This window comes from Canis aureus, chromosome 20 (assembly GCF_053574225.1).
Source record: "Canis aureus isolate CA01 chromosome 20, VMU_Caureus_v.1.0, whole genome shotgun sequence".
Lineage (NCBI taxonomy): Eukaryota > Metazoa > Chordata > Mammalia > Carnivora > Canidae > Canis > Canis aureus.
The window spans coordinates 44,352,542-44,369,633 of NC_135630.1; the positions used below are offsets into that span (position 1 = coordinate 44,352,542).

At 37.5% G+C, this 17,092-nt stretch overlaps 1 protein-coding gene and 1 long non-coding RNA gene across 5 annotated transcripts in view; one reads left to right on the forward strand and one right to left on the reverse strand.

The window, feature by feature from the left end:
* The window catches only part of ACMSD (aminocarboxymuconate semialdehyde decarboxylase), a 66,010-nt gene extending 59,019 nt beyond the window's left edge, over positions 1 to 6,991 (forward strand). For all 3 annotated transcript variants that reach the window (XM_077861494.1, XM_077861493.1, XM_077861495.1), the window contains 2 exons: positions 1,988 to 2,086; positions 6,667 to 6,991. In XM_077861494.1, the coding sequence (XP_077717620.1) occupies positions 1,988 to 2,086; positions 6,667 to 6,729 (162 nt within the window). In that variant the 3' untranslated portion in view covers positions 6,730 to 6,991. The remainder of the gene's footprint in view (positions 1 to 1,987; positions 2,087 to 6,666) is intronic.
* The window catches only part of LOC144291756 (uncharacterized), a 91,445-nt gene that overhangs the window by 66,701 nt on the left and 7,652 nt on the right, over positions 1 to 17,092 (reverse strand). Inside the window, exon 3 of one of the 2 annotated variants that reach the window (XR_013359227.1) lies at positions 7,549 to 7,644. This is a non-coding gene — a long non-coding RNA (uncharacterized LOC144291756). Of the gene's footprint in view, positions 1 to 6,749; positions 7,645 to 17,092 lie in introns of those variants that run through there. The other variant, XR_013359226.1, reaches the window with a different exon arrangement.

The window sequence follows — 17,092 nt, forward strand, 5'->3', positions numbered from 1 at the left end:
AGAGAGAGAGAGAGAGAGAGAGGCAGAGACACAGGCAGAGGGAGAAGCAGGCTCCATGCACCGGGAGCCCGACGTGGGATTCGATCCCGGGTCTCCAGGATCCTGCCCTGGGCCAAAGGCAGGCGCCAAACCGCTGCGCCACCCAGGGATCCCAAACATCCATCATCTTATAAGTAGATAAATAAAATGAGGTACATCTATACAATGGAATATTATTCCACCTAAAAAGGAAAGAAGTACTGATTTAGGCTACGACTTGGATGAACCTTGAAAACAGCAGACTAAACAAAAAGTGGTGACATATTATATAATTCCGTTTACATGAAATGTCCAGAATAGGCAATTCCATGGACAAAAAGAATAAATTATTTTACACCAGGAAGGGAGGAAGGAGGAAATGAGGAGTGCCTGCTAATGGGTATGGGATTAACTTTGGTATGATAAAAATGTTCTGGAATAGGATGGTAGGAATGATTACACAAATTCATTGACACACTAAAACTCACTGAATTATACACTTCTAAAGGCTAAGTTTAAAAAATTTTTTTTTAACTTTTATTTATTTATGATAGGCACACAGTGAGAGAGAGAGAGGCAGAGACACAGTCAGAGGGAGAAGCAGGCTCCATGCACCGGGAGCCCGACGTGGGATTTGATCCCGGATATCCAGGACCGTGCCCTGGGCCAAAGGCAGGCGCCAAACCGCTGCGCCACCCAGGGATCCCTAAAGGCTAAGTTTTAAATTATGTGAATTACATTTCAAAAAGGGAAGCGAGGATCTCCTCCATCCCCAAATCCTAATCTTTTCCAGAGGCAAATAATGTTGTTTCTTGAGTACCATTCCTGAAATAGACTATATACACACAAACATGTATTTGTTTGTCTATAGGTCTCTTGTTAAAACAGAAATATGATGGGCACCTGGGTGGCTTGAGCATCTGCCTTTCAGCTCAGGTTGTGATCCCAGGGTCCTGGGATTAAGTCTTGCCTCAAGCTCCCCATGGGGAGCCTGCTTCTCCCTCTGCCTATGTCTCTGCCTCTCCTTCTGTCTCTCTCCTGAATAAATGAATAAAACCTTTAAAAAAAATACAACATAAATATAAGCATACATTGTCCTAGGCTTTTTTTCTTCTTTACAATATAATTTCAACATCATTCCTCTTTACAATATAACTTGGTGATTATTCCATTTCAACATACGTAATATTCCTCATTCCTCTTTATTTTTTAGACATGCTATAATTTAGTTTGCTAGTCTTTTGCCGCTACAAATAATGTTGCTATTAATTCTCTTGTATATATTTCCATTACACATGTATTAATGAAACACATTTCTAGAAGTAAAATTTCTGGCTGAAAATGTGTTCTTATTTTATTTTGATAGACTGCCATTATTGATTTAATATCTCTCTTTCTTACTAGATTATGAGTTCTCTGATGATAGGGACCATTTATGTTTGGTTGGCCAGGGTAATCTAGATTCTAACGTATCGCCTGACATACTGTTTTATATATTTGTAGATGGACAAGCCTGTGTGCTCTGTTGTACAAACTGTCTGCTTCTCCCTCTCTCCCTCTTTCCCTCCCCACTGCTCATTCTCTCTCAAATAAATAAATAAAATCTAAAAAAAGAAAAATTATGGGATAAATTGCAATATGCCATTCTAAGAAATATAGAATCCTTAATTTCATCTGAAGATATCAACATGTTTTATGAAATAAATGCTTGCTTCTCATATAGGTATTTCAGTTATTCAAAAACAGGAGTATGGGGAGGTTCATTTGCAACACCAGTAGTGACACCTGCTGGAGAAAATGTCAGAATATGTTTTGAATCCATTAAATCTAACATTTTAGATCAGTGTATTTCTATTAAATGGAAGGAATTAGTTATTTTATCATAGGAGCATTTGTAATAAGTAAATATAATTGTATTTACAGGAGGTTCTTTGATGCTCCATAAAGTTACAGTTAAATTTTTTTTCAGGATAAAGTCATTTTGGGAACAGATTACCCCTTTCCACTAGGAGAGCTGAAACCTGGGAAATTGATAGAGTCCATAGAAGAATTTGATGCAGAAACAAAGGTATATGCCTTTTACTTCATGTTCTTCTTCCTGAGTTTTCCCACTCTAATTCTTTAGTTTCAGAGTACTTTGATATGTGACAACAAAGAACAAGGGAAGCATTAAGCTTGATATTCCTAGAATTGTTACTAGAAATAGTGGAACTATTAAAGGGCAAAGAAAGATGTGATTTATATACATATATATACATATAACAGAATATTACTCAGCCATAAAAAAGAATGAAATCTTTGCCACTTGCTATGATGCTGATGGAGCTAGAGAGTATAATGTTAAGTGAAAAATGTCAAAGAAAGACAAATACCTTATAATTTCATGCATATGTGGAATTTAAGAAATAAAACAAGTAAAGGTGGAAAAAGACACAAACCAAAAAACTCTTAACCATAGAGAACAAAGTAGATGGCTACCAGAGGAGAGGTTGGGGGCGGGGCATGAAATAGGTGATGGGGATTAAGAGTACACTTATCTTGAGAGCACTGAGTACAACAACCAAATCACTACATTGTACATCTAAAACTAATATAACATTGTATGTTAACTACGCTGGAATTAAATTTTTTTAATTATTTTTTAAAAACTGAAAGTCAATCTAATACAACTAAATTCATAAGGCCAAAAATGAAAACTAAAGAAGCATATGATAATCATATATTTATGTTTGTATGTTATGAACAAGAAAAATTTCCAAGGTTCTCCTTTAACATTTCTGTAACAAATCTACCAATCTCAAAAATTGTAATGATTCTGGTTATTTGGATATGGAGACTAAAGTCTTGATTAACAAGGACTCAAGGAACCAGAACTCTCATGTAACTGGATTTTTTTCTTTTGGCATTTGACTTTTAGGGTGGGTAACTGATATTAAAATGTACTACAATGCTGCCACTGCCCATTCTACCCCATAGGCTTATGAACCAAGATGAGTTTAAAATGATAATCTGTGTCCTCACTCCCCTCTCCTTTGTCATCCCCCTCTCATCCCATCCCTACCCCACAATGAAATAAGTTCTTCCTAAGGGATTCACTGCCAATCACAACTGAGGTCAAGGGTGGCCAAAGATGAAGACACAGGGACATATAAACTCTTAACAAATCTTACAAAAGTCTCAGTTATGGGGCTCAGTCAGTTAAGCATCTGCCTTCGGCTGAGGTCATGACCCAGAGGTCCTGAGATTGAGCCCTTCATTGGGCTCTCTGCTCAGTGGGAGAGTCTGCTTCTCCCTCTGCCTCAGCTCCTCCTCAGGCTCATGTGTGCTCTCTCTCTAAATAAAATCTTTTTTTTTTTTTTTTTTTTAAGTCTCAGTCAATAACCCTTTTGCATAATTCCCGGCTTTCTTCTAAACTAGAATCCAAGCTCCCTTGGACTCTTACGCTCCGCTTGAATCATTAAGGATATATCTCATCCTCTTCTCAGTAGGCACGAAGCACAGTAACAGATTCCAAGAAGAGTCCATTCTATGTATACTGATTGCAATTTTTTTTTTTTCTGATTGCAAATTATTAACAGAAACTTCAGGCTGCTTTATATAGGAAGTTTCTCCTTTGCCACTTACCCATCTTTAAAGTACTAAGAGTATTGGATTGTTAAATGTTTATTTATTTAAAGTAGGAAGCTGTAGTAAGATTTTTTTCACTTTTTCTTTTTACAATAAACATTAAAAATGAAAAACTTTCTATGAAGTTAAACAAAATCAAACTAAAACTAAATTACCCTAAGTATACTGATTAAACCTTTAATGGAATAGCAATTATTATTATTTTATACCTCTAGTTATTTAATTTTATGTGCTTATGACTTTTAAGGTCAAAGTTCTAAAAAACTCTTCCATGAAAATTTTACACTGTCACAAATTCAGGACATTCTGTTCGAAGTTACTCACTGTAAAATTGTTTATAATAAAAGACTGAAAACAATCTACAGGGGATAAATAAATAATATATCCATACAATGGAATGTATATAGCCATAAGAAATTAAAAATCAATTTCCAAGAAAAATTAAGTTTAAAAAACAAGGTATAAAACAATGCATATAGTGTACTTCCATTTGTATATAATATACTATCCATCTGTGAAAAAAAACTATATATCTAAAATAAATATTTGCTTATATATGCATAAAGTATCTGGAAAAACAGACAAGAAATTGATAACGCTAGAAGGAAAAAGTACTGGTTGGGTGGTAGTAGTGAAAGGAAGCATCCATTTTATACTCTTTGAATTTTGAGCCATATGAAGGTAAATTTCACTAAAAAATTTTTTTAAATGAAATAAACCCATTTGATGATGAAAACAACACTGGGAGGTAAACAGGCAGAAGCATTCCATCATGTAGATGCACAGGAAGAAAACAAGATTTGGGTGTTGGGTGATTTGCCAAAGGCAATATTAACCATTAGATTATAGCACATGGACCTAACCCCAAACCAACACACCAAAATATATTTTCTTCAAGCAATAATTGGTACCAACCTATTTTTAAAAGTAAAGCAAATAGTTTGTCAGAATAGCAATAGTCATTTCTAAGTCTTCCTTTAGAGGAGGATGGCCCAAGTGTATACCAGGGAAGAATCCTGAGTAAGAGGTCCCTGCCTCAAATCACCCACTCTCGCAGACTGTGTAAGAACCCTGAAGTGGCCAAGATACATAGAGATGTATTCATATCCACAGATGTTACATAACCTCATACATGTTTCCTTCTACTCTGAGCTACATGCTTGCCCTTTGCAAGCTGGATATATATCAATTAAGTTATCCCTTTAACTCACAGTTCTTTCTGTGGGGTTGACCTGGTCTATAACTAGGAAGAAAGTAAGAAGAATTTTGTCAGTCCTCTTTCATCTGAAATCTATAAATATACATATTTGTACCATATTCTGATATGCTTCATCTATCACTTCTCTTGTGCCAAAAGAGCTTACCTTTTATTCAGTGCCATGTGAAGGAACCACACATATGTGTAGAAACTGAAGGATATCAGGATGACTTCTGGGCACTATTTCCAGCTCTCCTGTCTCGCAGACTTAAACTGTACCTTTTCTCTATGCAGTTGACCTTTGAACAACACAGAGTTAGGGGCACTGACCCCAATATCGAAATCCACATATAACCCTTGGTTACCTAAAAACTTAACTACCAATAGCCTGCTGTTAACTAAAAAAGCCTTACCAATAACATAAATAGTTGATTAACATATATTTCATACCTTACATCTATTATACACTGTATTCTTACAATAATACTAACATTTTACAACTTCTTCAGTAATTCTAGGCTCCACAGTTTGTGATTTTTTTTTCAAATTGTCACAAACCACAAAAAAAATTTCCAGGGACGCCTGGGTGGCTCAGCAGTTTGGCGCCTGCCTTCGGCCGGGGGGCCTGATCATGGAGTTTCGGGATCAAGTCCCGCATCGGGCTCCCTGCATGGAGCCTGCTTCTCCCTCTGCCTGTGTGTCTCTGCCTCTCTCTCTTTCTGTGTCTCTCATGAATGGATAAACAAAATCTTAAAAAGAAAAAAATAAAATCCTAAAAAGAAAAAAAAATTTCCAATATATATACTGAAAAAAGATCCACATGTAAGCCGACCTGTGCCATTCAAACTCCTGTTGTTCAAGGGTCAACTGTATTTGCCCCTAAATAGTCCTTGAAAAAAATAAAATTAAATAAATAAATAAATAAATAAATAGTCCTTGAAACCCATTACAGAGTCCTACAGAGGTTTCTAAGAAGGTCATTTTTCCTAAGAGGATTCACCCCCCTATAATTCTCCTTTCTTCCCATGACCAAGTTTCAAACTTAGATTTTAAATAGTGAGGCAAAACAGGAGTCAAGAGATTCATTGTTTAACCTGCTCATATTTTTCTCTCCCATTGGGAAATTCATCTTTTAAAAACCTGATAAAAGGGGTGGCTCAGTCCATTAACTGTCTGCCTCCAGCTCAGGTCATAATCCCAGGGTGCTGGGATCAAGTCCCTCATCATGCTCCATGCTCAGCAGAGTGTGCTTTTTCCTCTCATCCCCGCTCATGCTCTCTCTCAGTATCTGTGTAACTATCTCTGTCTCTCTCAAATAAGTAAGTAAAATCTTGGAGTGCCTGGGTGACTCAGTGGTTGAGCATCTGCCTTTGGCTCAGGTCATGACCCTGGGATTCTGTGATGAGTCCTGCATCGAGTTCCTCGCAGGGAGAACTGCTTCTCCCTTTGCCTATGTCTCTGCCTCTCTCCCTCTCTGTCTCTCATGAATAAATAAGTAAAATCTTCATAAAAAATAAGTAAAATCATAAAAAAAAACTGATAAAGACATTCAGTAAAGTATTTTGAAATAATCATTAAATAATGCTTTAAAATAAAACGTGGGATGTCTGGGTGGCTCAGCAGTTGAGCATCTATCTGCCTTTGGCTCAGGGCGTGATCCCAGAGTCCTGGAATAGAGTCCCGCATCAGGCTCTCTGCATGGAGCCTGCTTCTCCTCCCTCTGCCTGTGTTTCTGCCTCTCTCTCTGTCTCTCATGAATAAATAAATAAAATTTAAAATAAAATAAGATAAAATAAAATAAAACCTTTTCTTTTCTTTTGCAGGATAAACTCAAAGCTGGCAATGCCCTCACATTTTTGGGCCTTGAGAGAAAACAATTCGAATGAATGAATTTACTACAAAGGCAAACATTCAAAAAGATATTTTATTTTTGGTTTTAAATATGTATCACTCATGCATTACCAAAATCTTATTTTGAACTATTTTACCCAGAAATAGACTATCCACAAATGTTCTAAGTTACTCATAACAAAAATGACTCACAGAATATGTCTTCATTCTGAAAAACATAGTATTTCATGTGCAAATCAAAAGTGACTTTCCCATCACTTTTTAAATTAATGACAGAAATAAAAAGCAAAATGTCCTTAATGACGTATATGTAGAAAGACCAAAGCTCATCCTGAAGGGCTGTTAAGTTCTCCACTTTGAGAAAGGATAAGTGAATAGGGCCCAAATAACCTGTTTTCATTCACTTTTAACACCCTCCATTTGTACACAACTGGGCCAGGAATGCTTTACAACCCAAAAAAATAAATGATACACATATTTTGTAACGTCTAGAGAGCTTATAATCCAATTAAAGAGGCAAGACACATGTTCAGGAATAATTACTAAGCAAACAATAGCAGTTATAGAAATTTCAGTAGGAAAAAACTCAACTGGACTGAATCGTGGGCAGATCTTCACAGAACTTAGGCTGAGTCTCTAAGGATGAACAAGCCTAGTTAGAGGATGGGAAATAGACAAAGAAGCAAAACTACACAAACAGGCATTTCAGACTGAACAAGAACTTTTCTCCAGAATAATTTTTTTTTTTTTTTTTTTTACCAGAAGCTCTTTTAATTTAAAATCCTGAGCAAAATGTGTAAAGCTAGTTATGGAGATTGAGCAAGGTGATACCAGGGTAGCTTTGTTCTACTTACTTCATTTATAGTCAGTTGTTGCATCTGAGCTGCGAAAATGAGTTGGTCCTGGGAGGGGTAGTAAACATCTGTGGTTCATGTACTTCTGGCTGAATTCTAAAACCAAATAATAATTTTCTAAATTACCCTCTTGCTTTGGATTTGTTCATAGTTCTTTTCTGTCCTATTAGTCCAGAAAACCAAGAGTCGAGTACTGGCATGTAATATGAGGTGATCTAACTTTTGCTAAACTACACCCATCCTATTATTTTCACTTTATTTAGTTCAGTACTCCCTCTCTTTCCTGCTCCTCCTGTAGCTTTCTAGGACTTTACCCACTCACCGTTCTGCTTACTATTTCAATCTGCCTAAAAAGAAAAACAAATTCGAGCAAAATGGCAAAATGAAGCATATGTTATTATTTTTTCCCTCCCCCTTCTTTGGAGAAAATGTCTGTAATTTTTTTCACATATTCTATATTTGAACACTTTAAATGTAATGCTTAATCACTATTTTGTTATGAAAAGTAACTGGATCACCTTATTTGATATCATAGACAGATAAAGACAAATCCATAGAAATAGACAAGTTTATTCATAGTCACAGTGTATGTGTAATATGCCAGGGCTGTAGGAGTAGGGATATGAAAGTAAACAAAAAGGACAAAATTCCTTCTCTAATTACACTTACAATCTGGATTAGAATTAGAAACACAAGTAAACAAAGGAGAGAGGACAGAAAAAAGGAGGAATGGGGACAGGGAAGGAGGAAGGAAGGAAAGAAAGAAGAGTGGAAGGGAGAGAAAGAGGGAAAATTTTTTTCTTATGCTGATAAGCACTATAAAGAAATTAAAACAGGGAGATGTATAGAGTGACTAGAGGAAGAATTTAATAAAACATTAAATTGTGGGCAGCCCCAGTGGCTCAGAAGTTTAGCACTGTCTTCAGCCCAGGGCATGATCCGTCCCACATCGGGCTCCCTGCAAGGAGCCTGCTTCTCCCTCTGCCTGTGTCTCTGCTGCTGCTCTCGCTCTCTCTCTCTCTCGAATAAATAAATAAAATCTTAAAGAAAAAAAAACCATTAAATTGTAGAGCCAGATGCAGCCTCTTCAGAGAGGAATTTAAACTAAGACTTAGAGGGACGATGGTGGAAGAGCAGGGGACTCTCATTTCATCTGGTCCCTTGAATTCAACTAGATACCTATCAAATCATTCTGAACATCTATGAATTCAACTAAAGATCTAAGAAAAGATTTGCTGCAATTCTACAAATAGAAAAGTGACCACTTTTTGTGAGGTAGGAGGTGCAGAGAAGTGTATCTGAGGGGATATACCAGAAGATAAACTGAGGGAGAAGGGAGCCTCAGGAAGCCAGCTACCAGAGAGTAATATAGCAGTGGAGTGCAAAAGGAGAACTTTTAGAAGCCTGCCCCTATGAGGGGCATCCCTGCCTGAAAGGTACTCAGGGGGCCAAGTGGGACAGAAGCCTAGGTGGGACAGTGTGGTCTCAGGATCCCCAAGGTCACAGAATGGGGGTGCCTGAGTGCTGCCGAGTTCCCAAGCATTGGAACGGGGAAGCTAGCTGCAATCAGCGAATCCAGGAGTGGGCTCTCAGCTGTCTTGCCATAAACCTCAAACTGTGGCACAATCGGGGAACTGCTCTCCAAGCAGGGGCCCAGGAAGAGGGAAAACCATGGTGACCCTCCTCCCTCCCCAGGGAAGGTTGGCACAGGTGCACACTTCATGAGTCTGTAGAATTTGGCACACACAAACGCGATTAACTGCTTTTCTCTGAGGGTGCACTGAAGAGGGGGGCCATGATTATTCAGCTCCAGAGTTGGAGACTGGGGCACAGCCATTTTTACTGGGGTTTTTCCCATCCTCTAAAGTGGCACAGAAAGCCTTCAGGGAACAAAAGCCACACAGAGCAACCCAAAGCAGCTTCCATGGAGCCCAGCCCCCTGGCAAGGGGCAGTGAAACTGTACCTGGCAGGCACCTGAGAATCAGTGGGACAGGACCCTCCACAGAAAACCATTCTTAATGGGGAAAAACTGAGAGCTTTTCCCCTAAGGTCAAGAACATGACAGGGATGCCCACTCTCACCACTGTTATTCAACATAGTACTAGAAGTCCTAGCCTCAGCAATCAGACAACAAAAAGAATAAAAGACACCCAAATCGGCAAAGAAGTCAAACTCTCACTCTTCACAGATGACATGATACTCTATGTGGAAAACCCAAAAGACTCCACCCCAAAACTGCTAGAACTCATACAGTAATTCAGCAACGTAGCAGTATATAATTCATGCACAGAATCCAGTTGCATTTCTATACACCAACAATGAGACAGAAGAAAGAGAAATTAAGGAGTTGATTCCATCTACAATTGTGCCAAAAAATGTAAGATACCTAGGAATAAACCTAAGCAAAGAGGTGAAGGATCTGTACTCTAAAAACCACAGAACACTTATGAAAGAAATTGAGGAAAATACAAATAAATGGAAAAACACATACCTTTGACAAAGCAGGAAAGACTATCCACTGGAAAAAGGACAATCTCCTCAAGAAATGGTGCTGGGAAAATTGGACACCCACATGCAGAAAAATGAAACTGAAAGAAAGAAACTGCTTTCTTATACCATACACAAAAATAGATTCAAAATGGATGAAAGACCCAAATGTGAGACAGGAATCCACTGAAATCCTAGAATAGAACACAGGCAATAATCTCTCTGACCTCAGCCCCAGCAACTTCTTATTAGATTAGACACATCCTCAAAGGCCAGGGAAACAAAAGCAGAAATGAACTATTGGAACTTATCAAGATAAAAAGCTTCTGCACAGCAAAGGAAATGGTCAACAAAACTAAAAGACAACGTACAGAATGGGAGAAGATACTTGCAAATGTCATATCAGGTGAAGGGCTAGTATTCAAAATCTATAAAGAACTTATCAAACTCCATACCCAAAAAACAAATGATTCGGGCAAGAAATAGGCAAAAGACACGAACAGACATTTCTCCAAAGAAGACATACAAATGGCCAACAGACACATGAAAAAATGCTCAATATCACTTAGCATCAGGGAAATACAAGTCAAAACCACAATGAGATACCACGTCTTATCAGTCAGAATGGCTAAAATTAACAAGTCAGGAAACAATAAATGTTGGTGAGGATGCAGAGAAAGGGGAACCTTAACACCGTTGGTGGGAATGTGAACTGGTACAGCCACTTGTAAAACGGTACGGAGGTTCCTCAAGAAGTCAAAAATAGAGCTACCCTACAACCCAGCGATTGCACTACTAGGTATTTACCCCAAAGATACAAATGTAATGATACTGGGACACCTGGGTGGCTCAATGGTTGAACCCGGGATCAGGGATCGAGTCCCACATTGGGCTCCTTGCATGGAGATTGCTTCTCTCTCTGCCTGTGTCTCTGCCTCTCTCTCTGTCTCTTTTTGTGTCTCTCATGAATAAATAAATAAAACCTTTTTAAAAAAAAATGTAATGTTCTGAAGGGCACCTGAATCCCAATGTTTATAGCAGCAATATCCACAACAGCAAACTATAGAAAGAGCCGAGATGTCCATTGACAGATGAATAGACAAAGAAGATGTGTTGTATATATACAGTGGAATATTATTTAGCCATTAGAAGAGATGATATCTTACCATTTACATCAACATGGATGGAATGGAGGGAATTCTGCTGAACGAAATAAGTCAGTCAGAGAAAGACAATTATCACATGGTTTCACTCATGTGTAGAACATAAGAAACGGCACAGAGAATCATAGAAAAAAGGAAGGAAAACTGAATGGGAAGTCATCAGAGAGGAAGACAAATCATAGGAAACAAACTGAGAGTTGCTGGAGGAGAGCCGAGTGGGGGATGGGAATTGGGAGATGTGCATTAAAGAGGGCATGTGATATGATAAGCACTGGGTGTTATATGTGACTGATGAATTATTGAATTCTATATCTGAAACTAATGATGTACTTATATGTTGGATAATTGAATTTAAATAAAAATAAAAAATAAATAAACTAAGACTTAAATGGTAGAGTGTAATAGCCATAGAGAAGAGCCTTCTAGGCAAAGTGCAAAATCTACAAGGCAGGAAAGAACTTAACGGCAGTTTCTGAGCAAGGGGCAGAGAGGTAGGAGATGAAGCGGAGTGCTCGCTTTGGCAAGCACATATACTAAAATAGGAGATGAAGCTGAAAAGATGGACAGATAACTAGGCCTTAGGCAAGAGTCTAGTTTTTATATTAAGTTTCATAGAAAGCCATTGGAGTTTTTGAAATTAGGTCTGTGATATGCTCTGACTTATGTATTAAAAAAAAGAAAAAAACATTAGCACCTTTATAGAGATTTAAGGGAGTCAAGAAGGGTAGTAGGGAGATAAAGCAAGAAATGGTGACTTGGGCAAGAGCAGAATGGCGATGGTGAGATGTAGCTATAGATAGAACCAACAGCACTTGATAAATGTGAGGAAGAGGGAAGAAGGGAAGGAAAGAAATCAAGGTTGATTCTCAGATATCTATCATATGTGTTTGTTCCATTAATCTCCTCGGTTTAATTAAATTATACATAATTTCCAATATATGCCATTACAAATAATGTTACAATTAGATTCATTTACTACATCGTACATAGGGATAACTTCAACATCAATTGGACAAAAGATTTAACAATCAGGAAAGGAAATTATGTCAATTCACCCCCGCCAAAAAAGAAAATATACAATCTGATATAGGGACACCTGGGTGGCTCAGTTGGTTAAGCAGCCGACTCTTGGCTTTGGCTTGGGTCATGATCTCAGGGTCCTAAGATGTAGCCCTGAGTCAGGCACTGCACTGGGCGTGGAGCCTGCTTGAGATTTTCTCTCTCCCTCTGCCCCTCCCCCTGTTTGGACTCTCTCTCCAGTAAATAAATCTTTTGAAAAATAAATAAATGAATGGGGTGCATGGGTGGCTCAGTAGGTTGTGTCCAACTCTTGCTCTTGGCTCAGGTCATGATCTCAGGGTCTGAGCTCAGCATGGAGTCTTCCCTCTTCCTCTGCTCCTCCCTCTCTCTTTTCCTCTCTCTCAAATAAAAAAAAAAAAAAAAAAAAAAAAATATATATATATATATATATATATATATATACACATATATATTTATAGGCAGAGTACCTGAATAAACATTTTTTTAATGACATACAAGTGGCCAACAGACACATGATCAACATCACTAATCACTAGAGGAATACAAATGAAAAACACAATGAGATATCACTTCACACCAGTCAGAATGGTTGAAATAAAAAAGACAAGAAATAACAAGTGTTGGTGAGGGTATAGAGAAAAGGGAACCCTTATGCACTGTTGGTGGGATATAAATTCATGCACCACTCTGAAAAACAGTATGGAAGTTCTTCAAAGTACTAAAAATAAAAAATAAAAATACCATATGATCCAGTAATTCCACTTCTGCATATTTACCTGAAGAAAATGGAAACACTAAGTCAAAAAGATAGATACCTCTGTATTCACTGCAGCATTATTTACAAAGACCAAGATATGAAAGTAACCCAAATGTCCACTGATAAATAAATGGATAATGATATCACGGGTATGTGTGTGTATAACATATAAACATATATATGTTACATATATATTTAATTATACTTAACATATATAATACTCCATTGTGTGTATATGCATAATATATATAATGGCATATACCATATGCACTATACACAGACATGTGCTTATACCATGGACTAGAATATTACTCAGCCATTAAAAAGAATGAAATCCTGCCATTCATGACAAAATAGATAGACATAAAAGGTGTTATGCTAAGTGAAATAAGTCAGAGAAAAACAAATATCAACATGGTTTCACTCATATGTAGAATCTAAAAACAAAACAAAACAAAACAACAGAAACAGACTCATAAATACAGAGAACAAACTGGTGATTGCCAGAGGGGAGGGGAGTGGGCAATAGGAAAAGCAAGGGAAGGGGATTAAGAGGTACAAACTTCCAGTTATAAAATAAGTCATGAGAATGAAAAGTACAGCATAGGGAATATAGCAATAATATTTTAATAACTCTGTATGGTGACAGATTGTAACTACACTTATCACAGTGAGCATTCTGCATAGAATTGTCAAATCACCATGCTGCACACCTGAAACTAGAATAATATTGCATGCCAACTATACTTTAATTAAAAAAAAAGAAAAGGGTCACAGGAGTAAAAGGTACAGCATAGGGAATATAGTCAATGGTATTGTAATAGTGCTACATGGTAACAGATGGGGGGCTACACTTGTGGAGAGCAGAGAAAATTGTATAGACTTATTGAGTCACTGTGTTGTACACCTGAAACTTGTGTGCCAACTATATTTCAATTAAAAAATAAATTTAAAAATATTTAAAGAAAAGGAAATTATGGAGGCACTAGAAAACAAGATAAATGAATTCCTCTTTAATCTAAGTATAAAGAAGGGCTTTCCAAATAGGACTCTTCCGTGCAATAATTTTAGGGACATTCACCTGAGATGTACTTGATGGTATTAAACTCATTTATATTTCAGAGTCCTAGGTTGTTGTTGTTGTTGTTTTTTCACCTGAGCATCTGAATAGATTGCCATTTACCATCATGGGAAGACTATGGTAGAAACAGGTGTGGGAGGGAAGAGAATAGTTTTGTCAGACTTGTTATATTTCAGATGCTTCTGAGACACGTAAGTAGGAATATCCAGTAAGCAGTTGGGTCTACTAGTCTGGAGAATTCAAGAGAAAGGCTAGAGAGAGGTTGACAGTGTATAAAAGGTATTTAAAGAAATGAGACTGTATTAAATCACTGGGAGAAAAAGTAACAGCACAAAATCAAAAGAATCCAGGACTAATTCTTAGCATTACCCACATTAGGAGGTCAGATGGAGGAGCCAGCACTGGAAATTGAATAATGCCCAGTGAGGTAGGAGGAAAACCAGGAAATACGGAAGTCAAGGGAAGACAAAGTTTCAAGAAGTGCTAAGAACTTTAGGCATAAAAAGAAAAAAAAAAAAATCAAAGCTACAATGCTATGCTACTTTGTAGAAAACACCCCAAATGTAACTCAATCCCTTTATCCATAAATTTAATTCAACTTCTCCTACGAGTCCTAACTCTGATTAATGGCATCACCCAGTCACCTAAATCCTCTCCTTCACACATATTAAATCTGCCATTAAGGGGAACCTGAGAGCCTCAGTCAGTTAAGCGTCTGCCTTCCGCTCAGGTCATGATGGCAAGGTCCTGGGATTGACTCCCTGCATCGGGCTCCCTGCTCAGCGGGGAGTCTGTTTCACCCTCTCTCTCTCTGCCCTCACTTCCCCCACCACCACTTGTGCATGCTCTCTCTCTTAAATAAATACTTTAAAAAAATTAAATCTGCTATTAAATCCAATAGATTCTACCATTTTTATATCTTCCACTTCTTATCTCTTCTTTCTTCCCTATATCTTCCAACTAAATTCAGGTCCTCATCTCTCACCAGGACTAATGAAATAATGTTTTATATATATCCCTGCCTCTGGACTTAGTATGGTACAATCCATCTTCCACCTTGCTGCCAGGGGAAAATTTCCAAATTACACTTCAGATCATATTATCTTCTCTCTCAGAATTCCTATATGCCAGCAGATCAAGTTTTAAAAAAAAAATTTTTTTTAAGATTTTATTTATTTATTCATGAGAGACACAGACAGAGAGAGAGAGAGAGAGAGAGGCAGAGACACAGGCAGAGGGAGAAGCAGGCTCCCTGTAGGGAGCCTGATGTCGGACTCAATCCCAGGACTCCAGGATCATGCCCTCGGCTGAAGGCAGACGCTAAACCACTGAGCCACCCAGGGATCCCCAAGTTTAAAAAAAATTTTTTTTTTAAAGATCCTCTGATCTTTGGCAGAAATTAAAAAAATAAAAAGAAATTTTAAAAATTCTCAGGATCTACAGTGGTGGTTCCTACACTTTCGGATTTCATTAATCTATATCTCCCCCTTTTAAAAATTGTACTTCTATCTCTAAGAGAGTTAGCACACCACTCATTTTGAATTCCGGCTACTATCTTCACATTAGACTGGAACTGCCTTGACAGCAGCACCTATGCCTTCCCCACATATTTACTCAATCGTACGTGTTCAACAAGATTTACCGAGGGCTTATTAAGTGCCAAGAATCATCATAGGTGCTGAGATAATGTAAAAATAAGCATGGTTCTTGCCTTCAATTGTGCTCATAATCTAGTGAGGGAGATAGGTATCAGATGAGCAACAAATAGATATAACATTGCCACCACCACCAGAACTAGGTAGAGAGGCACTTAGAGGGTAGAAAGCTCATAAGAAGAAACTTGGCCTAATAAGAATTGGGAAGATATTTTTCAGAAGAAATGTTCCTTGAGCTGTGATCTGAAGGAAGAGGTAAGAGGTGAAGAAGAGAGAGGGAAGAGTATTCAAGACAGAAGGAACAGTATAAATGAAGGCCTTATACCAGCAGAGAATATAGGAAGAAATAAGACCAATGAGGCTGGAGGTAAGAAAGCAAGACATTTTTGGTAAGTGTGGTAAATGGCAAGACCATGTAAGGACATAGGTCAGTTAGAGAATTTTATCTGTCAAAAAAGCAATGAAGTCTTTAAGGAGGGGATGACATGACTGGAGTTGAATTCTGAAAAGGCCCTTCTGCCCCTGAAACAACACTGCTCACATCTAGAATCTCAAAAATCTCTCAGGAAAATAATTTTTTCAGCCTTTTCTCTTGTTATCTAGTATACATACGTTCTCAAAATACATCTCTGGGGAAAAAAAAAATCCCACCCTCATCAGATTCCAAAGGACATCCGTTCACAGCTATCCAAGCATTTCTCTTACTTGTACAGTGTCCTTCCCCATCTTTTTGATCTCCCCTAAAGAGAAATCAGATCTGACAACCCAATTTTTATTACCCAACCAGAACACATAAGCCTATATTCCAGGTAATTATTTAAGATTAACTTAATGAAAATAAATACCCACTTTGTATTTGCTTAACTTAGGAGAAGATTCTGAGGTTCTTTTCCAATCAAAATTGAAGGAAAGTGAAGTTTCCATTTCTAAGTATAAAATATTGCTCACTTTTATTAGGTACCTAAAATTTTTTAAGATTTTTTTTTTGAAAAGTCAATACATGAATATGTTAGAAGAGTTCAAAAAGGTCAAATTCGACCTATCCCAGAAGGAATCATTTTTACCTGTTCTGTTGGGCATTCTCACAAATATTGTCAATGATTATACAAGTACTTACATGTGCAGATTCCTTTGTTCATTTTACCCAGACAATGGGATCTTGCTTTTTTTTTTCCTACTTAAGATCTTGGGGGTCATTCCACATAAAAGCTTCCCCCTTTTTTAAAAAAAATTTTTTGGTATTTCAGTTCTTTGCAAGTGTTTATTTCTTTTTTAAAGATTTTATTTATTTATTCATGATAGACTTAGAGAGAGAGGCAGAGACACAGGCAGAGGGAGAAGCAGGCTCCATACCGGGAG